The sequence below is a fragment of the Mobula hypostoma genome, chromosome 12, assembly GCF_963921235.1.
Source record: "Mobula hypostoma chromosome 12, sMobHyp1.1, whole genome shotgun sequence".
Lineage (NCBI taxonomy): Eukaryota > Metazoa > Chordata > Chondrichthyes > Myliobatiformes > Myliobatidae > Mobula > Mobula hypostoma.
In genome coordinates, this window is record NC_086108.1 from 112,870,811 (window position 1) to 112,893,657 (window position 22,847).

General features: G+C 44.8%; 1 protein-coding gene across 1 annotated transcript in view; it reads right to left on the reverse strand.

Annotated features, from left to right (window-relative positions):
- znhit6 (zinc finger HIT-type containing 6) overlaps window positions 1-22,847 on the reverse strand; it is a 68,771-nt gene that overhangs the window by 43,347 nt on the left and 2,577 nt on the right. The window contains exons 3-5 of the mRNA XM_063063467.1: window positions 13,749-13,814; window positions 3,315-3,421; window positions 1,738-1,823 (exon numbers count right to left, since the gene is read on the reverse strand). Of these exons, the coding sequence (XP_062919537.1) occupies window positions 1,738-1,823; window positions 3,315-3,421; window positions 13,749-13,814 (259 nt within the window). The remainder of the gene's footprint in view (window positions 1-1,737; window positions 1,824-3,314; window positions 3,422-13,748; window positions 13,815-22,847) is intronic.

Below are 22,847 nucleotides of genomic sequence, written 5' to 3' on the forward strand. Positions count from 1 at the left end.
TTGTATTTGTTTGTTGGATTTGGCAAAATCACCTTACCTCTGGAGAAAACGGGCATGCAAAAGAACCTGGGAGTCCTCATGCAAGATTCTTGAAAAATTATTTGCATGCTATATGAATGCCAGCTTCTCTAATGTATATTTATTTTGCTCTTTTTGCATTTCTTGTTTAATTTCTTTTGTACAGAGTGGATTCTGGCTAATCGGACAGCCACTTATTTGGGACAACTCTTAAAGAACAAAAACTAGTCGAGAAAATAGCCGTAATTCCCTTTGTTTATTGAGGACACTGTGCTGCTTAATTGGGACAGGAGACTGTTATCGAACAGTTTCTAACTAGCGTCAGCTGCGTGAACTTGTGTGGTCGGTAGACACAACAACGTGCTCAGAGTGAACAGTTTTTAAAATAGTGCCAGTGGCATGTGACTGTGTTCAAAAAGCAGTGATCTCTGTCACTGATAGTTGGTGAGAAATAAGCAGCGAGACAATTCTAAGCTGTTAAGCTCACTGCGGTTCCAAGCCTGAATGTTTGGAATTCAGAAACCACCAGAAACTGAAATGTTTTCACTACCTCAACAAGTTAAGAACTACGAAAAATGTGAAGGTATTGACAACCATCTTGAATGTTACAATGAAAATAAAGGTTTAGATGATGCAATTGTTGAAAGCATTGTATGAAGGCATAATTTTAAGATGACTGGAGGCAAGTATTGTGGGGATGTCAGAGGCAGGGTTCTTTTAAATATAAACACGGAGTGATGGTTGCGTAGAGCTCCCTGCCAGGGGTGGTGGTAGAGGCAGTTATACTAGGGGCATTTAAGAGACTCTTAGAAAGGCACATGGATGATAGAAAATGGGAGGGCTATATGGAAGGGAAGGATTAGATTGATCTTAGAGCAGGTTAAAAAGTTGGAGCAACATAATGGGAAAAAGGGCCTGTACCATACTTAAATGTTCAGTGTTCTATGTTCTGTGCTTTAAGACGCTGCTGAGGACTAAGTTGGGAGTATTGTGTGCAGTTCTGGTTACCTACATACAGGAAAAATATTAGTAGGATTGAAAGAATACAGGGAAGATTTACAAGGATATTGATAGGACTTGAGGACATGTGTTACAGGAAAGGGTTGAATAGATTTGATAGTGGTATACAAAATTATGAGTGTTATAGACAGAGTAAATGCAAGCAGGCTTTTCCCACTGAGTTTGGGCGAGACTACAACTACAAGTCATAGGTTAAGGGTAAAAGGTGAAATATTTAAGGGCAACATGATGGGAAACTTCTTCACCCACAGGGTTGTGAAAGTGTGGAACGAGCTGCCAGCACGCGTAGTGCATGCAAACTCGGTTTCAATGTTTAAGGTAAGTGTGGATAGGTACACGGACGGTAGTGGCATGGAGGGCTCTGGTCTGGGTGCAGGTAGGCAGTTTAAATGGTTCAGCATGGACTAGATGGGCTGAAGGGTCTGTTCCTGTGCTGTACTTTTCCATGACTCTGAGGTCTAGAGACCCGGGTTTGATCTTGACCTCCACGCTGTCTGTGTGGGGTTTGCGTGTTCTCCCGTAACTGTGTGGGATCCCCGCTCCCCCCGGCACTCCAGCTCCCTCCCACATCTCAAAGGCGTGCTGGTCAGTAGGTGAATGAGCTGCGGTACGCTGCCCTCAGTGTGAGAGCGAGGGGTTGAGGAGTGGCATCGCATGGCACAGATTCCATGCCCCGTGACGCTACAACTAACAACTTACGGCTCTAGTGGATGTTGGTCGGTTAACGAAGGTGTCTCGATGTGTGCTGTCCGCCAGTCTCCCGACGTCTTCCAGAAACCTGTAATCTAAGCTCACCAACATTACTCAGGGGTCGAGTGAGGGTTCTCAAGACTTTCCACAGAACACGAGTCATAGAACACCACAGCACAGAAACAGGCCCTTCAGCCCTTCTAGTCTGTGCAGAACTATCATTCTGCCTAGTCCCATCACCCCTCCATAACAAATTTCAGAGTTCTATGTGGATACATGCTTTGATAATAAATGAAGCTTTGAACTGTTATTCTGCCTTGTCCCATCTGGACCACAGCTCTCCATATACCCATCCAAATTTCTCTTAAATATTGAAAGCAAACCGACATCCACCGCTTCCACTGGCAGCTCGGCCCTCACTCTCACCACCCTCTGAGTGAAGAAGTTCCTCCTCACGTTCTCCTTAAATATTTCACCTTTCACCCTTCACCCATGACCTCTTGCCTCACCTGATCTTAGTGGAAACCCAAATAATAATGAGGCAGCCTACAGAGAAGTCATGACCCTGACACAGTGGTGTCAAGAAAACAATCTCTCCCTCAATGTCGCAAAAACAAAGGAGCTGGTTGTGGATTACAGGAGGAATGGAAATGGGCTAACCCTTATAGACATCAATGGATCTGGGGCTGAGAGGGTAAACAGCTTTAAATTCCTCTGCATAAACATCACCGAGGATCTCACGTGGTCTGTACATACCAGCTGTGTACAACAGCTCCTCTTTCACCTCAGACGGTTGAAGAAGTTTGGTATAGACCCCCAAATCCTAAGAACTTTCTATAGGGGCACAATTGAGAGCATCCTGACTAGATCATTAGGGACCCAAGTCACCCCAACCACAGCTTATTCCAGCTGCTACCTTCCGGGAAACGGTACCGCAGCATAAAAGCCAGGACCAACAGGCTCCAGGACAGCTTCTTCCACCAGGCCATCAGACTGATTAATTCATGCTGACGCAAACTGCATTTCTATGCTATATATTGACTATCCTGTTGTACATGCTATTTATTAAAAGTTATTATAAATTGCATATTGTACATTTAGACAGAGACATAATTTACTCGCCATATATATGAAGGATGTAAGTAATAAAGTTAATTCAATTCAAATGCCTGCTTGCATTTACCTTGTCTATATCTCTCATAATTTTGTAATACCTCTGTCAAATCTCCCTTCATTCTCCGACACTCCAGAGAATAAAGTTCTAACCTATTCAACCAAGTCCGTGCCAAACTATTGTTCTGCCTTGTCCCATCTAGACCAAAGCCCTCCATAACCTTCTCATCCATATACTTAACCAAATTATACAGTCCTAACCTATTCCATCTTTCCCTATAATTGAGGGCCTCAAGTCCCCACCACATCCTTGTAAATTTTCTCTGCATTCTTTCAATCTTATTGACATCTTTCCTGTAGGTAGGTGACCAAAACTGCACACTATATTCCAAATTAGGCCTCATCAACGTTTTATACAACTTCAGCATAACATCACTTTTAATCTCAATCAGACTGGATGAGATCAACCTTACCGCTGAGGAGCTGCATTTCTGTGAAATCAGTGATGGACCGGAATGCTGTTTTATCTCGAACACCACTGCATCCGCTCTCTGCCTTGTGCTTCTTCACACAGAGTAAACTAGACAGGTGACAGAAAGATCAGATTAGAGTCAATTCTACGGCTAGGCACAGCTCATTCGCCATCTATAAATTTGCTGATGACACAAGTACTGTTGGCAGAATTACAGCTGGTGATAAGGCGTCCAGGAGTGAGATAGGTCAGCTGGTTGAGTGGTGCACTCAACATCAGTAAAACCAAGGAATTGATTGTGGACGTCAGGAAGGGGAAATCGAGGGAACACACACCAGTCCTCATCAAGGGATCAGCAGCCAAAAGAGTGAGCAGTTTCAAATTCCTGGGGATCAACATCTCCGAGGATCTATCCTGGGCCCAACATTTTTATGCAGTTATGAAGAAGGCACGCCAGTGGTTATAATTCATTAGGAGTTTGAGGAGATTTGGTATGTCACCAAAGACTCAAATTTCTACAGGTGTACGGTGGAGAGTATTCTAACTGGTTCCATCACTGTTTGGTACAGAGGGGCCAATGCACAGGATCGGAAAACGCTACAGAAAGTTGTAAATTCAACCAGCTCCATCACGGGCACTAGGCTCCCTAGCATTCAAATAGTGATGACTCAGAAAGGTGGCATCCATCATTAAGGACTCCCATCACCCAGGACAAGCCCTCTTCTCATTGCTACCATCAGGGAGGAGGTACAGGAGCCTGAAGACACACTCAGTACTTCAGGGACAGCTTCTTCCCCTCTGACGATGAACCCATGAACACCACATCACTGTTCTTTTGCTCTCTTTTTGCATGACTTATTTAATATGTATTAAATAAAATAATAAAACATAGTTTTTATTGTGTATTGCAATGTATTGCTACTACAAAACAACACATTTGATGACACATGCCAGTGATATTAAAGCTGATTCTGATTCTGACGTACATGATACAGCTTAGTCATGAAGATCAGTCACAGAACACCTTCTGTAGACAACGGAAAGCCCTGGAACAATCCCACCAAACTGCCTTATGGAAGATTTTGAGTATCATCTGGAAGGACAGACGCACTAACACTAGCGTACCAGAGAAGGCCAACACTTCAGCATCTCCACTCACGTCACCACTTACTGCATGGATCCCGGATCAGCCCCTACAGCCACCTGAAGACCACCCACAGACAATCCCTTGAGGAGAACATTATAGTTAATTCGAGTGATCGCACTGCCACATTAAACACCCGCACCTCCTCCCTTCCCCAACAGCACCAGGGGAGCACCTTCTCCAGATTGCAGTGGTTGAAAGAGACGGCAGGGGACAGGCAAACTGATTATTTCTGAAGCTGCAAGAAACTGCAGAGGGTTGTGGACACAGCTCAGCACATCACAGAAACCAGTCTCCTCTCCATGGGCTCTCTACACTTCTCACTGCCTTGGTAAAACAGCCAGCATCATCGAAGACTCCGCCAACCCCGGACATTCCCTCTTTTCCCCCCTCCCACCGGGCAGAAGATACAGGTGTCCCCCGCTTTTTGAACGTTCGCTTTATGAAACGTCACTGTTACGAAAAACCTACATTAGTTCCCTGTTTTCGCTAACAGAAGGTGTTTTCACTGTTACAAAAAAAGGCAGCGTGCGCCCCGAGCAGCCTCTCTCCCCCGGATTCGGAACTGCATTCTCGCCGGCATTGTTTAAACACGTGCCTGTGAGCAGCCGTTTGCAAGATGAGCTCTATGGTATCGGAAAAGCCTGAAAGAGCTCATAAGGGCGTTACACTTAGCGTAAAACTAGACATAATTAAGCGTTTCGATCGTGGTGAACGAAGTAAGGACAAAGTGAGTTTGGCTTGTGGAAGTTGACGAAGATGATGTTGAAGAGGTTTTGGCATCCCATGAACAAGAACTGATAGATGAAGAGCTGATGCAGTTGGAAGAGGAAAGGATAACAATCGAAACCGAATGAGTAATGATAAAGTACGACTTTAATTTTGAAAGGGTACGTAGGTTTAGGGGATATTTGCAGGATGGTTTGAGTCCTTACAAAGAACTGTGTGATAGAAAAATACGCGAGGCTCAGCAGACAAGCAAGCCTTCCACATCAGCCACAGCAGGCGACGAACCTCGACCTTCGACATCGAGGTGGGCAGTCATAGGAGAAGATGACGAGATGACACCCCAGTGTCCCACCACCCCAACACCCAGGCTGATTTGTGGAGAATGCAGCAGTAGCTGGGAGACACACAGTACATCTTTAAGAAAAAAGGCGATGCAATCGCCTTTGATCTGGGCCGACAATTACGTGCCGAGTGGCACCTAATTAATTAGCATGTTTATTTCGGCTTTTTTCTTAAAGATGTGCTGTGTGCCTCCCGGCTACTGCTGTACCCCTGCATGCTTCGCGGCAATGTATCGGTCGGCGGCCTGGAGGGTGGGGGCCACTGCACCACCCAAACTCCGACAAGTCTAACACACCATCATCAGTGTGCTCCGTGCTTCCCAATTCCGGTAAGTGATACTACACTGTACATACATTATTTCTACTTTATATTGGCTGTGTATTTTTATGTGTTATTTGGTATGATTTGGCAGCTTCATAGTTTAAAGGTTACTGGAGAGCACTTGCGCCGTGTTTTTGCCGATGGCGCTTGCGTGAGATTTTCGCTATGGAGAACAGTTCAGGCAATGATTGTGGAAAAGTATTTCTACTTTATATAAGTTGTGTATTTATCATATCATTCCTGCTTTTACTATATGTTACTGTTATTTTAGGTTTTATGTGTTATTTGGCATGATTTGGTAGGTTATTTTTGAGTCTGCGAATGCTCACAAAATTTTCCCATATAAATAAATGGTAATTGCTTCTTCGCTTTACGACACTCCGGCTTACGAACCATTTCATAGGAACGCTCTACCTTCGGATGGCGGGGGAAACCCGTACAAAAGTCTGAAAGCATGTACCACCAGGCTCAAGGACAGCTTCTACCCTGCTGTTAACAGACTCCTATTCTGACCCCTTATACAATAAACTCCTGATTTCCCAGTCTCCCTCATGACCTTTGCACCTCGTCTACCTGCTCTGCACCTTCTCTGTAACTGTAATGTTATTCTGATTTCTCTGTACCATGGTGAATGTATAAAATTTAATTTAGAGATACCACACAGTAACAGGCCCTTTTGGTCCAACGACCCTGCGCTGTCCAATGGCCATCATGTGTCTGTAACCTATTAACCCGAACGTCTTTGGATGGTGGGAGGAAACTGGAGCATGTAGAAGAGTAGAGCAGAGGAACAGGCCATTTGGCCCACAATGTTGGGCCGAACCAGCTAAAAAGCAAATCAACACCCAAACACTAATCCCTCCTACCTATGCCATGTCCATATCCCTCCATCGTCCTTACATCCATGGGCCTATCCAAGCATCTCTTAAAAGCCTCTGATGTATTTGCCTCTACCACCACACCAGGCAGTGCACCCCAGGCATCCATGACTCTCTGAGTGTAAATTTACCCCTCACATCCACCTCTCACCTACCCCCTCTCACTTTCAATGCATCCCTCCGGTATTAGTCACCTCAACCCTGGGAAACACAGATACTCTCTGTCCAGTCTATCCACGCCTCTCATAGCCTTGTAAACCTTTATCAAATCTTCTCTTTTGAACTCAAAGCCTCGACTAATAAAAGCAAGAATTCCATAGCCTTCTTAACCAACTTAAAGCCCTCTGTAGCCATTTTCCTCTTTTTCTGTAATTTAGTTTTTATTGAAGTTCATCAACAAACAAAACTTTCCATAAGATGTATTTCAGATACTGTACATATATATAATATAGTCATATTTGTCACAAATCTCCACATAATATTTATCTGAGGTATACACTTATAGAAAGGAGAGGAAAGAAAGAAGAATCAAAAGAAGAAAACTATGTACCAAGTTAGGAGTGATTATTTTTTAACAACATATTCATTGACTTGTGAGAATAAAATCAAGCCTATGAAGTTTTCTTTCTCTTTTTCTCTCTCTCCTTTTTCTCCCTCTGTCCCTCTCACTATACCCCTTGCCCATCCTCTGGGTTTCCCGCCCCCCCCCACTTTTCTTTCTCCCTAGGCCTCCTGTCCCATGATCCTCTCATATCCCTTTTGCCAATCACCTGTCCAGCTCTTGGCTCCATCCCTCCCTCTCTTGTCTTCTCCTATCATTTCAGATCTCCCCCTCCCCCTCCCACTTTCAAATCTCTTACTAGCTCTTATTTCAGTAATCCTGACGAAGGGTCTCGGCCCGAAACGTCGACTGTACCTCTTCCTAGAGATGCTGCCTGGCCTGCTGTGTGACTTTTGTGTGTGAGGCCTATGAGGTGTTATGTAGTTAAACCATTTTTCCCAGTATGAATCAAATTGTTCCAACTTATGACTAACAGATGCTGTTATCTTCTCCATTTTGTAAATGTCCATTGTAATTTCCATCCATACATTTAAAGTTGGGCTCTCCTGTGATAACCATTTCCTGGTAAGGGTCTTTTTACCAGCCACCAGCAGTATATTCATTAAATATTTATCTCTTTTCAACCATTCTTGAGGTATATACCCAAAATATATGGTCTTACTTTCTAAGGGTATTTCACATTTAAAGATGTCTTGTAGGGCATTGTGTATCGCACTCCAATAGTTTTTGATAATGGGGCATTCCCAGAAAGTATGATAATGGTTTGCATTTTGATTTCCACAATTTCTCCAGCAAACAGGGAGGTTACTATCAAATTGGGATTTCTGAGAGGGTGTAATAAAATATCTTATCAAGTTTTTCCACCCGAACTCCCTCCATTTCTGTGAACTGGTACACTTCCATTGATACCTCCATTCTTCATTATCCATTCTTCCTCAGATATTATCATCTCTGTAGCCATTTTCAATGAGCTATGAACTTGGATTCCAAGATATCTCTGCTCAGCAACACTGCTAATGCCTTGCTCTTAAAAGTGTACTGTCTCCTTGTACTTACCCTACCAAGGTGCAACACTTCACATTTATCTGGGTTAAAACTCCATCTGCCATTTCTCTGCCCATATCTGCAACTGGTCTCTATGGTGTTGTATTCATTGCCAGTCTTCTACACTGTCCACAATTCCACCAATCTTGGTATCATCTGCAAATTTACTAACCCATCCATCTACATATTCAATAAGGTCATTTTATGCATTACAAACAGCAGAGTTCTCAGCATAGATCCCTGCGGAACATCACTAATTACAGACCTCCAGCTTGAAGAAGCTCCTTTAAACACTACCCCCTGACTTCTATATGCAAACCAGTTCTGAATCCAACAGCCAGTTCACCACAGATCCCATGCATCTTCTGAATTAGTCTCCTATGAGGGGCTTTGTCAAACGCCTTACTGAAATAATATTCACTGCCCTACCCTATCAATCTCACGTCAACTTGTCAAAAAACTCAAATCAAATTGGTAAGACAAGACTTGCCCTGCACAAATCCATGCTGGCTCTCCACAATTAGGCCATGGGATTCCAAATGCTCATATATCCTATCCCTAAGAATTTTCTCCAGCAATTTCCCTACAACTGACATGAGATTCTCCAGTCTATACTTCCCAGAATTTACCCTTGTTCCCTTCTTAATTAGAGATATGACATTAGCCACCCACCAGTCCTCTGGGACCTCTCGTATGGCTAGACGGGACACAAAGACCCCAGTCAAGAGCCCAGCAATCTCATCTCTTGCCTCCTTCAATAACTCGGGGTAAATCCCATCAGGTGGGGACTTATCCTCCTTATAAGTCATTAGGAGACCCAACACTTCCTCCTCCTTGACCCCTAAATGTCCCAATGTAATTATACACTCAGCACTGATCTCCTGGTCATTTTCCTTGGTGACTACTGAAGTCAAATATTCATTAAGCACCTCACTCACATTCTCTGCATCTGAGGAAATGCTACTGCCTTTATCCTTGAGTGGCCCCACCTTCTCCCTAGTTATCCCTTTAATCTTGATGTGTGTATGCATGCCTTGGGAGTCACCCTAATCCTACTTGCCAGACTCTTCATGGGCCCTCCTGGCATTTTAATTCCCTTTCGTTCTTTTCTGGCTACTTTATACTCATTGTGTGCTTTGTTTGACCCTGATTTCTGAAGTTTTACATAAGAGTCACAGCAGCAAAACAGGCCCTTCAGCCCATCTAGTCCATGCAAAAACTATTTACACTGCTTACTCCCAATGACCTGCAGCGGGACCATATCCCTATCTACGTACCTTTCCAAACTTCTCTGTAACGTTGAAAATGAGCTTGCATGAACTACTTGTGCTGGCAGCTCATTCCACACTTTTCCTTTCTTCTTAACTAAATTCATCACCTCTCTGGACATTCAAGATTCTCTTATCTTTCTATTCACGCCCTTCCTTCTAACATGAACATACCTTGCCTGTACACTGTGCAATTGATCTTTAAAATCCCTTCACATATCTAACATGGACTTGTCAGAGGAAAGATATTCCCAATTAACCTTTCTTAGTTCCTGCCCAGTGCTCTTGTAATTTGCCCTACTCCAATTTAAAACCTTCCCACAAGGACCATACCTATCCTTATCTAAACCTATCCTGAAAGATAAAGAGGTGTGGTCACTGTTCACCCAAAGGTCAGTCACCTGGCCAGGCTCAACACCAGGTCCAGTATGACCCATCATCTCTTTGGACCATCTACATATTGACTTAAGGATCCTTCCAGGACACATTAAAACCCTTGCCCTAAGAAGGTGTCAGTACCTCCAGCTGAACTCCAGTATTGAGCATAAGAGCTGGAATGTTATGATGAGGTTGTGTAAGGCATTGGTGAGGCTGAATCTGGAGTATTGTGTTCAGTTTTGGTCACCAAATTACAGGAAGGATATTAATAAGGTTGAAAGAGTGCAGAGAAGGTTTACAAGGATGTTGCCGTGACTTGAGAAACTCAGTTACAGAGAAAGGTTGAATAGGTTAGGACTTTATTCCCTGGAGTGTAGAAGAATGAGGGGAGATTTGATAGAGGTATATAAAATTATGATGGGTATAGGTAGAGTGAATGCAAGCAGGCTTTTTCCACTGAGGCAAGGGGAGAAAAAAAACCAGAGGACATGGGTTAAGGGTGAGGGGGGTAAGGTTTAAAGGGAACATTGGGGGGGCTTCTTCATATAGAGAGTGGTGGGAGTATGGAATGAGCTGCCAGACGAGGTGGTAAATGCGGGTTCTTTTTTAACATTTAAGAATAAATTGGACAGATACATGGATGGGAGGTGTATGGAGTGATATGGTCCGTATGCAGGTCAGTGGGACTAGGCAGAAAATAGTTCGTCACAGCCAAGAAGGGCCAAAAGGCCTGTTTCTGTGCTGAACTTTTTCTATGGTTTCTAACTCTGTCTTTTTGTGTGTTTTCCCCCTGGGTGTCAGTCTGTGGTTTTGTATTGCCATATGCTCGTTTGTTTTCATGCCCCATGTGCTCCTGTCCCCACTCCTGCTCTACTCCGGCCCCTGTATTACTGAGTACTCCGTCTCTCACCTGTTTCTCATTATTACCTGTATTGCTGCCACCTGTGTCTCATTGTGCTCCACCTATCATCTGTCTCTCTGTTTATTGCTCAGTGTATTTCAGTCCTGTGTTTTCACCTGTTTGTTGTCAGATTGTGCCAGTGAATTCTCCTGAGCCTTTCCAGCATTTGTATCTGTACTCTGCTTGTCTGAATATCGACTCTGCCCACTTCCCTATTCTGGTTTTTGGATTTCTCTGGATGTTTTGATCTCTGTGTGAACTCTGACGCTGACTTTGTTGCCCCTCTGGATTTGCTACTCAGTAAATATCACAGTGTGCACAGTACTGGGTCTGCGATCGGGTCCCTGCTTCGGCGTCCTGACAGGAGGTCCCAGTTTATATTAGCAAAGTTGAAACCCCCCATGACAATAACCCTATTATTTTTACACATTTCCTGAATCTGATTACACATCTGTTCCTCAATGTCCTGGTGGCAATTGGTTGGTTGGTTGGTTGGTTGGTTGGTTGGTGGGTGGGTGGTCTGTAGTACTATCCCATCAGTGTTATTGCACCCTTCCTATTTTGGAGTTCTCCCTAAATGGACTCTGAGTCTGACCCCTCTGCTGGGTGCAGCTGTGATATTGTCTCTGATTAGCAGTGCAGCTCCACTCCCTCCTTTACCTCCTCCTATCGTTCTTAAAATTTCAAAAACCCGGTACATTAATCACCCATTCCTGCCCCTCTCTCAGCCAAGTTTCATTAATGGCCATAACATCGTACAGTTCCATGTACTGATTCATGCTCCAAGTTTATTATCCTTACCCATAATACTTGTAGCATTAAAGCATATATACTTCAAACTATCCAATATCATACCATTTCAATTTTGCCTTTTAATGCTTTTCTTGACATCTACCATAAATTCCGGCGTACAAGTTGAGAATTTGGCCCTAAATTTTGGACCCAAAATTAGGGGTCGGCTTAAACAGAGGGTGCCAACTTTAGAAAAACGAATACTTGGAAGATAGGTCGTATTTACTGGCTGTTTTTGAGTCAAATACAAAAGAAAATGCAAATACTTATGAAATCTACACAAAAGAAAAGATCTACAAAACGCATTCTGTTTCTCAATTTACTTGTACACACTGTTGTTGTCAAATGTTCTCTGAAACTCTCACACTCTTCATTATCTGACTCTCTGAAAATCGCGTCCCATTCTTCGGCGCATGAATTCTTTGAATGGTTTGTTTAAACTCACATCTAGTGGCTGGAGCACCGACGTCAAACCACCGGGGACGACTGCAATGTCCGTATTTTCTGCTTTCATTGCTGCTTTTGTCTCACCTGACAAGTGCGCTTTGAACGTGTCCCAGACTTTTCCTTCCTGAAACCTTCGGGAAGTCGACGCCACACCTCCTTAACCCACTTTGTCCATTCAGCCATGTTCTTGAACATAAACAACACCCCGTGGGAATTTTTCTTTCTTTGGGAATGTTTTCCTCTTAAAAATCACCATCATGTCAGCCATACACGTTAACATGACAGTAAAATGTTGCTTCTCGTGTCCAGTTGTTTTGACAAGGACTGTTTTCTCCCCCTTCTGATTGACAGTGTGGTTGCCAGCAAAATCAAAGAACATTGGTGTCTCGTCCATGTTACCAATAAGTGAGAGCGGGTAAAAATGTGCCTTTTGATGCTTGATAACAAACGATTGGAAGGCCGTAATCTTATTCTCAAGGTCGCTTGGCAACTTCTGAGCAATCTTTGTTTTTTGTCTCAACACAAGATCACGTCTATTCACAAATTGGGTGCACCGACTTCGCGTAGCTTTGAAATTTCTGCTGACCTCACAGTGTTTTTCGGCCCATTTCAACAGTTGAACACGAATCATTTCTCTGGTAACAGTGTATCCAGACGGTCGCTGGTGATTCACCCACTCTAAAACTTTTTCTTCCAGTTCTGGCCACTGGCATGTTTTCCCGCGGTTTGCACAGTTCGTCTTTGGCATTTCCCTCAGCGTGTCCTCTGCCTTTCTCCACTCTCTCACTTGTTTCTCGTTTACACTAAACTTCTTAGCAGCTGCAGAATTATTCGTTCCTTTAGCAAAATCAACAACCTTCAGCTTGAAGCCAGCATTATATTGCATTCGTTTTAGTCCTCTGTACATGGTGGTCGCAAACTCAATACTGAGTACACGTACTGATCCCGCCACCCCGTGTTATATTTTAACGAGATTGTGATGGGCGCTAAATGGTTTCAAGGGGGTTACATTTCAGAGGATTCTTTACCATTGGGAACCTAATCCAAAACTTCCCTCCCTGATTTACTTATTAAGAATTCGCTTATAACGCTCTACAATGTGTAGACCTATTTTCTTAGGAGGTACTGGTTCACAAAATTTCCAGGTTCAAAATCCGGCAAAGCTGAGTACCGCGGTTAAATCAAAAACCTCTACAAAAGGGGTCGGCTTATACACCGGGATTTACTGCACTTTCCTGGAGGAAACTCACGTGGTCACGGGGAACACATCCTTGCAGACAGCAGTGGGAGTGAACCTGTGTTACTAGCACTGTAAAACGCCATGCTAACCACCACGCTACCAAGCTGCCCCACTTCTGTTTTAAAATGGTCTGTACATCTGGCATGAAAAACTAAAGTTTTCTCTGTACCTCGGTACACGTAACAATGATAAACGAATTTCCAACGTGTGGTGGGAGGGTTTGGTGTGAATGGTGAGGGCTACGACCAGAGAAGGGTTTAGGAGCAGGGAGATACACAATGGCATGATCAAAGTTTGGTTACTGTAGGTGGAAAGGGGGAGAACACTCCAAGCAGGAGCAGAGGGCCTTTCAGTTCCACGCAGGGCCGAATGGTGAAAGCATGACATACCTGCAGGAGAAGGTCGTGCATCGAGGGCACTTGTATTTTGCTTCCACAGCCCCACACGTTTCACACCTGTTGGACACAAAGGAAAACCGTCACATCTAAACCTACTCTGGAGACAATAAGACCATAAGAGATAGGAGCAGAATTAGGCCATTTGGCCCATCAAACCTGCCCTGAAATTCCATCATGGCTGATTTATTATCCCTCTCAACCACAGTCTCCTGCCTTCCTGTGCTGTACCCTCTGGTCCGACACTCCTCTGCTGTAGGAAACATCCTCGCCAACACCCACTGTATCTGGGTCTTTCAATACTTGGTAGGTTTCAATGAGATTCCCTTTCATTTTTCTAAACTCCAGTGAGTACAGAACCTGAGCCATCAAACACTCCTCATAAAAATCTTTCATTCTCTGGATCATTCCTGTGAACCTCCTCTGAACCCTCCCCGATGACAGGACAGCATTTCTTAATAAAGGGCCCAAAACGGCTCACAAAACTCCTAGTGCGGTCTGACCAGTGCCTTATAGAGCCTCAGCTACGTCCTTGTCCTCTGGAAATGAGTGGGCTCTTTCAGCACAATAAGCCGTGCTACCCAGCGACACACTAATTTAACCTCAGCCTTGGACAATTAACCTACTAACCGGTGTGTCTTTGGACTGTGGGAGGAAACCCGCACACACACGGGAAGAGCATAGAAACCCCTCACAGGCAGCACCAGAACTGAACTCCGAACTCCGACACCTGAGCTGTGATAGTGTCGTGCCAACCACCATGTTACTGTGGTGCCACGTTGATGTTGTTGTCCCCTTTCCGTGCCGCGTGGCACTTTGGGCAGCAACCTTGCCTCATTATTTCCATCTTGCACTGCCTTTTTACATGGTCTTCGGCACACACATATATAACTAAGGCACCTGAGACGTTTGAATACTGCATTTGTCAATGTGGAGCAGAGAGCCAGTTCGTAAACCTGGCAGGAGCAAAGGATGTTGGGAGTGGTGGGGGTGGAGCGCCAGAGGAGGGGTGTGGGACAGGTGGCAGACAAGGAGAGCCAGGGGTGGGGGTGGCATGAGTGCAGGTACACCCAGCCCTGAGACACCAGGTAACATCATTTGATTCTAAACAATTGGTTTATTGATCATTACAGAACGTCTCTCTGGTGCTTCCCTCTCCCTCCCCCTTTTCCTAACCATGATTCCCCTCTCCCTGCCCCCTTCCCACTCTCAGTCCACAATAGAGACCCGTATCAGAATCAGGTCTGTCATCACTCACACACTGCATGTTATGACATATGTTTTGTTTTTGTGGCAGCAGTACAGTGCAATACACAAAATCACCACAGAACTGTACAAAAGTCTTAAGCACCCTAGCTATATATAGGTGCCCAAGACTTTTATACAGTAGTATATCTATTGCCACCTTAAAACATATCCAACAATCAAGCCTTCATCTCCCTCAGAGATTCTCTGTCTTCTGAGAGAAATCCCTATGCACCTCAGTTTTAAATGGCCAGCACGTGGTTTTCACGTCATGGAAACTGCCCCCCCCCCAGACTCTGTCTGCACGTACCACCAGGCTCACGCAGATTCTCTCCCACTGTTGTAAGACTAATGAACGGTCTCCCACACGATAAGATGGACACTTGATCTTACAATCTTCCTCGTTATGACCTTGCATCTCATCGCCTGCCTGCACTGCACTTTGTAAGTATGAAGTAAATATATTATCAAAGTACATAGTATATCATCATCATTATGTGCCGAGTTGTGTTTGACGTGGGCGATCGTGGTCTTTCCATGACCTTGATTGTTCTTGGCAAATTTTTCTACAGAAGTGCTTTGCCATTGCCTTCTTCTGGGCAGTGTCTTTACATGACGGGCGACCCCAGCCATTATCAATACTCTTCAGAGATTGCTTGGCGTCAGAGGTCACATAACCTGGACTTGTGATATGCACCAGCCACTCATGCGACCTGCTCCCATGGCTTCACGTGACCCTGACCGGGAGGGGAGTGGTGGGAGTAAGTAGATGCTACACCTTGCCTGAGGGTGACCTGCAGGCTACTGGAGGGAAAGAGTGCCTTACACTTCGTTTGGTAGGACGCCCCACCACCCAGCGTACTGTATATGTCACCAATACTACCCTGTCATCCATTTCCTTGCAGTCAATCACAGGAAAATGAACACACTTTCTCTGTAACTGTAACACTTTATTCTGCATTCTGTTACTGATTTACCTTGTGCTACCTCAGTGCACTGACGTGTTGAAATGATCTGAATGGATGGCAGGGAAAACAATGTCTTTCACAATACCTCAGTAATAGTGATAACAATAAACTAATTTATTTACTTGTTTTATAGATATGCCCCTTTACTTGAGTGGAAATGTGAGGGGTGACCTCATTGAAACCAGGCCTCAGTAGAGTGGATGTGGAGAGGATGTTTCCTCTGGTGGGAGAGTCTAAGACCAGGGGACACAGCCTCAGAATAGAGGGGCGTCCTTTTAGAATGCTCATGAGGAGGAATTTATTTCACCAGAGTGTGGCGAATCTTTGAAATATGTTGTCACAGGCAGCTATGGAGGACAAGTGTTAACGAATATTTAAGACACAGGTTGATAGATTCTTGATTGGTCAGGGTATGAAGGGCTACGGGGAGAAGGCACGAGATTGGCGCTGAGAGGAAAAATGGATCAGCCATGATGAAATGGAGACGTAGACTCGATGGGCCAAATGGCCTAATTCCACTCCTAAATCTTATGGTCTAACAGACGGGAAGCCATCTACTTCACTGCCCCATCATGGCCGATTTATTATCAGAGGGCACAGACTCAGAACAGAGGAATGTACATTTAGAACAGGAATGAGGAGGAATTTCTTTAGCCAGAGGGTGATGAATCATTGCCAGACAGCTGTGGAGGCCGAGTCAGTGGGTATATTTAAAGTGGAGGTAGTTAGGTTTTTGATTAGTCAGGGGGTCAAAGGTCACAGACAGAAGGCAGGAAAATGAAGTTAGGAGGGATAATCAGCCAAAATAGAATGGTGGAGTACAGCTGATGGGCTGAATGGCCCAATTCTGTGCCAGTAATGTGCAAAAATCTTGGGCGTCCATGTACAGCCAGGGTGCTAAAGACTGTAGTAATTTCATGTATTGCACTGTACTGCTGCCAACAAAATAAACAAATTTCATGACATATGTGAGTGGTGATAAACCTGATTCTGATATAGGTCTCTATTGTGGTGGGGGAGGCAGGGAGAGGGGAGCAAGTGGGAACCACCAGGGACACATTCTGTAATAGTCAATAAACCAATTGTTCAGCATCAAATGACCTTGCCAGGTGTCTCAGGGCTGGGTGTGTCAGCACCCACTTCACCTCCAGTCCTGGCACTCCTTCTCTGCCACCTGTCCCACACCCCTCACATGGCGTTCCACCCTTTCCATTCCCAACATCCTTTGTTCCAGCCAAATTTACAAACACGCTCTCTGCTCCTCGTTGACAAATACAGTACTGTATGTCTTATCCACACCATCAAGCTCCCTTAGCTTATACGTTTGGAAAAGGACACCCTTCAGCCTAATTCCAAAGAACTGGGAACCAAAGTATCTAGCCTACCTCGATAGAACAACCCTCTCATCCCAGGAATGAGCCCAGTGAATGTATCTTGCTGTGATTTTCAGAAGTCACAACAGTATAGCGCAGGAACGGGCCCTGCGGCCCACCATATATGTGCCGAACATGATGCCAAATTAAAACTCAATCTCTTGTGCCTGACCTGATTCATTTCTCTTCATTTCCTGTATGTCCATACATCCCTGTAACAGCCTCTTAAACACGTTACCATATCTGCTTCCACCACCACTCCCGGCCATCTGCTCCAGATACAGAAACCTCAAGTCCCACACCGTCAAGTTCAGGAACAGCTACTTTGGTTCAAGAGCACAACTCTGATTCAAAGGTCCAAAGTACATTTATTATCAATGTATACAGCATACAACCCTGAGATTTGTCTTCCCCACTAACTGCCACAAAACAAAGAAACACCATGGAACCCGTTCAAAGAAAAACATCAAACACTCAACGTGCAAAGGACAAATCATGCAAACAGCAAAAACCAAAAAGAACACAGAATACAAACATCACACCACAGTCACTGACACAGTCTGGGAATGTTCAGTTCCGTTTAGCGCTGTGCTGTGTGTTTCGTTGGCTGTAGGCCACGGAGTCGGTCTGCCACAATCAAAATCACGCAAAACAGCAAAAAAAAGGAGTGATCGGAAACCAGAAACACATAACATCAACTGCAGAGTCCAGTCCACAAGCCACATTGCCCAAGACCCAAGACTCCGGCACCATCTTCCGACAGCATCAATAGGGAGGGGATGGGAGAGGGAGACCAGTCAAACAAAGGCACCTTCTCTGAGGAGCAGCAAGTAAGAACGAGACAGAGACTGGCACATGCAAGCACCCTAATCACCACAGTGTAGCTGCACAGTGGCCATACGAGCATTGAAAACTCAAATGGACTTCGTATTTTTGTCTAATCATTTCTTGTAAAAATTGTGTATAATTTATACACAATGCTGGAAGGAATAAACAGCTAATATTTCAGGACAAGACCTTTCATCAGTCCTGATGAAGGGTCATGGGCCAAAACGTCAACTGTTTATTCCTCTTCATAGATGCTGCCTGACCTGCTGAGTTCCTCCAGCATTTTGTGTGTGTTGCTCAGGGATTTCCAGCATCTGCAGAATTTCTTGTGTTTCTATCTAATTTTTTTTTGTGTGAGTGTTGCTTAAATGTAATGCTGGGGATTTATAAGGCATCGGTCAGACCACACAGATTATTGTGAACAGTTCTGGGCCCTTTACTCTAAGAAAAAATGTGCTGGCTTTGGAGAGGATCCAGAGGAGGTTCACGTGAATGATCCGAGGAATGAAAGGGTTAACATATGAGCAGTGTTTGATGGCTCTGGGCCTGTAGTCGCTGGAGTTTAGAAGAACGCGACAGCGCCTCATTGAAACCTACTGAATATTGAAAGGCCTAGATAGAGAGGATGTGGAGAGGATGTTTCCTTTACTGGGAGAGTCTTAGACCGGACAGCATAGTCTCGTACAGAAGGTCGTTCCTTTAGTATAGAGATGAGGAGGTATTTCTTTAGGCACAATGGCTGTGGAGGCCAAGACATTGAGTATATGTAAAGTGCAGGTTGATAGTTAATTAGTCAGGGTGTCAAAGGTTACGGGGAGAAGGCAGGAGAGTGAGGTTGAGAGGGAAAATAAATCAGCCATGATGGAATGGCAGAGCAGATAGGCCGAGTGGCCTAATTCGTCTGTCTTGTGGTCTTCTCTAATCCTGCTGCAAGGTTTACATTCCATCTGTGGTTACAAGTACCACTTCAGTGCAAAAGAAATTGCCCTAACTTTCACCTTCTGACCTTAAATGCACACCGTTCATTATGTGACATTTCCACTCTGATGGCCTACCTTATCTATAGCTCTGGTAAATCTTCTATCAGATCTCCCCTCACCCTCTGCTGTTGCAGAGAAAACAACCCAAGCTTGCCCAACTCCTTATAGTTCAAACCCTCCAATCCAGCCAGTATCCTAGTGAATCTCTTCAAAGCCTTTCTCTAAATGCACAGAATGCTCAAGGTCAGCCAAAATCCACCTTATTCGTCCAACTCCCTGATTAAAGTGGGTGCAGCTTACCCATGTCTCATCAGATTCTGAAGGTAATGATGGACTGAGCTTGTTCTCCTTCTACATTTCACTGTCTCTGTCCCCCCGCCAAATCAAAACACAAACTGCCACACTCCGCTTTACTGACCTAAACAGACCCTTCAGCCCATCTAGTCCGTGCCAAACTGTTACTCTGCCATAACAGATATTATATCCCACTGACCTGCACCTGGGCCATAGCCATACGTACCTATGCAAACTTCACTTACACGTGAAATCAAACCCGCATCCACCACTTGTGCTGGCAGCTCGTTCCACACTCTCACCACCCTCTGAGTGAAGAAGCTCCCACTCATGCTCCACTTAAATATTTTACTTTTCACCCTTAACCCATAACCTCCATGTCTACTCTCATCCAATCTCAGCGGAAAAAGCCTGCTTGCATTTGCCCTATTAATACCCCTCATAATTCTGAATACCTCAATCAAATCTCCCCTCCTCCTACACTCCAGGGAATAGTCCTAACCTATTCGACTCACTCAAGTCCTCACGTCCTGCCAATATCCTTGTAAATTTTCTCAGTACTCTTTCAATCTTTCCTGTAGGTAGATAGAGCATATTACAACACGCTACAGGCCCTTCAGCCCACGATGTTGTGTTGACCCTTTAACCTACTATGATCAATCTAACCATTCCCTCCCGCGGAGCCCTCTATTTTTCTTTCAACCACGGGCCTACCTAAGAGTCTCTTAAATGTCCCTAATGTATCTGCCCCTACCACCACCTCTGGTACCATGTTCCACATACCCACCACTCTGTGTGAAATAAAACTGGCCTCAACACCCCCCACCCCATATTTTCCTCCCAACACCTTAAAATTATGCCCCCTTGTGTTAGCCATTCTGCCCTGGGAAAAAGTGTCTTGCTGCCCACTCCATCAATGCCTCTTATCATCTTGTACAGCTCTATCAAGTCATCTCTCATCCTCCTTCACTCCACAGAGAAAAGTCCTAGCTCACTCATCCTATCCTCATACGACAAGCTCTCTAATCCAGGCAGCATCCTGGTAAATCTCCTCTGCACCCTCTCTAAAGCTTCCACACCCTTCCTATAGTGAGGTGACCTGAAATGCACATGATACTCAAAGTGCAGTCTAACCAGGGTTTTAGAGAACTGCAGCAGACGTTTAGAGAAGCACATGAATGCGAGATAGAACAGTGCGGACATTGGGTAGGCAGAAGAGATTAGATACATAACATGCCAACTCAATAAACGAGAAATTCTGCAGGTTCTGGAAATCCAGAGCAACAAACACAAAATGTTGGAGGAACTCAGCAGGTCGTGCAGCACCAATGGAAATGACCAAACGGTTGATGCTTTGGGCCAAGACACTTCTTCAGGACTGGAAAGGGAGGGGGGAGATGCCATAATAAAAAGGTGTGTGGTGGTGGGAGGGGGGAAAGGAGGATAGTTAGAAGGTGATAGGTGAAGCCAGGTAGGTAGGAAAGGTAAAGAGTTGGAGAAGAAAGAATGTGAATGGAGAGGAGAGTACAGCATAGGAGAAAGGGGAGGAGGAGGGGACTGGGGAGGTGAGAAGAGGAGGGAATTTTTTTTACTGGAAAGAGAAATCAATAGTCATGCAATCAGGTTGGAGGGTACCCAGAGGGAACATAAGGTGTTGCTCCTCCACCCTGAGGGTAGCCTCATCTTGGCACAAAAGGAGGCCATGGACCGACATGATGGAATGGAAATGGGAATGGAAATTGGAATTGGAATTAAAATATTAGGCCACCGGGAAGTTACGCTTTCGGTGGATGGAGCAGAGGTGCTCGACGAAGCGGTCCCACAATTTACAGTGGGTCTCACCAATGTAGAGGAGGCCGCATTGGGAGCACTGGTGACAACAGGTGAGGTCAGCTGGTTCTCAGTGTTGCCTCACCTGGATGGACTGTTTGGGGCCCTGAATGGAGGTGAATCGTCAGGTGTAGCATTTAGACCAACCGCTGGGATAAGTACATCAGTAACCAAGAGATTAAACAAAAGACCAGCTTTAATTACCTTGGTAGCTTTATATCACAAGATGCTAGAGGTAAAGTAGAAATAAAAAGAAGAATTGCCAAAACCATCTTCCAAAAAATGAAACCCAGTTTTACCAACAGACACATTTCTATGACAAGGCTTAGGCTACTAAAATGTTGTATCTGGTCAATCTTGCTGTGTGCTTCCGAAACATGGCGGGACTGTCATATGTTGAAAGATTGGAGCGACTGGGCTTGTATACACTGGAATTTAGAAGGATGGGAGGGGATCTGATTGAAACATATAAGATTATTAAGGGATTGGACACGCTAGAGGCAGGAAACATGTTCCCGATGTTGGGGGAGTCCAGAACCAGAGGCCACAGTTTAAGAATAATGGGTTGGGTAGACCATTCAGAACAGAGTTGAGGAAAAACTTTTTCACACAGAGGGTTGTGGATCTGTGGAATGCTCTGCCTCAGAAGGCAGTGGAGGCCAATTCTCTGGATTCTTTCAAGAAAGAGTTAGATAGAGCTCTTAAAGATAGCGGAGTGAAGGGATATGGGGAGAAGGCAGGAACGGGGTACTCATTGTGGATATCAGCCATGACCACAGTGAATGGCAGTGCTGGCTTGAAGGGCCGAATGGCCTACTCCTGCACCTATTGTCTATAACACCAGAACTCCAAAGAAACTTAGAAGCAAAAGAAATGTGGTTTCTTAGAAGAATGCTGAAAATATCATATAGAGATAGGGTAACTAATGAGACAGTACTCCAACGTGCCCATACAAAAAGATCTTTAATGAGAACATTAAATGAGAGGAAATTTAAATTCCTGGGCCATGTCATCAGAAGGGGAGAAATAGAATGCCTTACATTACAAGGCCGTATGCCTGGGAAACGCGGAACAGGAAGGCAAAAAAGAAAATATATGGACACTGTGAAAGAACTAACAGATCTAAGTGTACGAGATATCATTGACGCTGCGAGGGATCATTCGATGTGGAGAGCCATGATCGCCCAAGCGTGTAACACGCAAGGCACATGAAGAAGAAGCTGGGATAAGTGCCGGGAGGGACAAATGGACAAGGGAACCACAGAGGGAGTGATCCTTGCGGAAAGCAGAAACGAGGGAATGATGGTTTGGTGGCAGGATCCTTTTGCAGGTAGCAGAGGTTACAGAGTATGATGTGTTGGATGCAGAGATGGTAGGTGAGGACAAGAGGAACTCTGTCCCTGTTAAGGCAGTGGGATGAGTGTGACCATTCAGGAACTGGAGGAGATGTGGGTGAGGGCAGCATCAATGGCGTAGGATGGTGAACACCTTCCTTTGCAGGAGGGCAATTGTGAAGTTCTGGAAAGAAAAGCCTCATCCTGGGAACAGATGCAGCAGAGAGCAAGGAACTGAGAG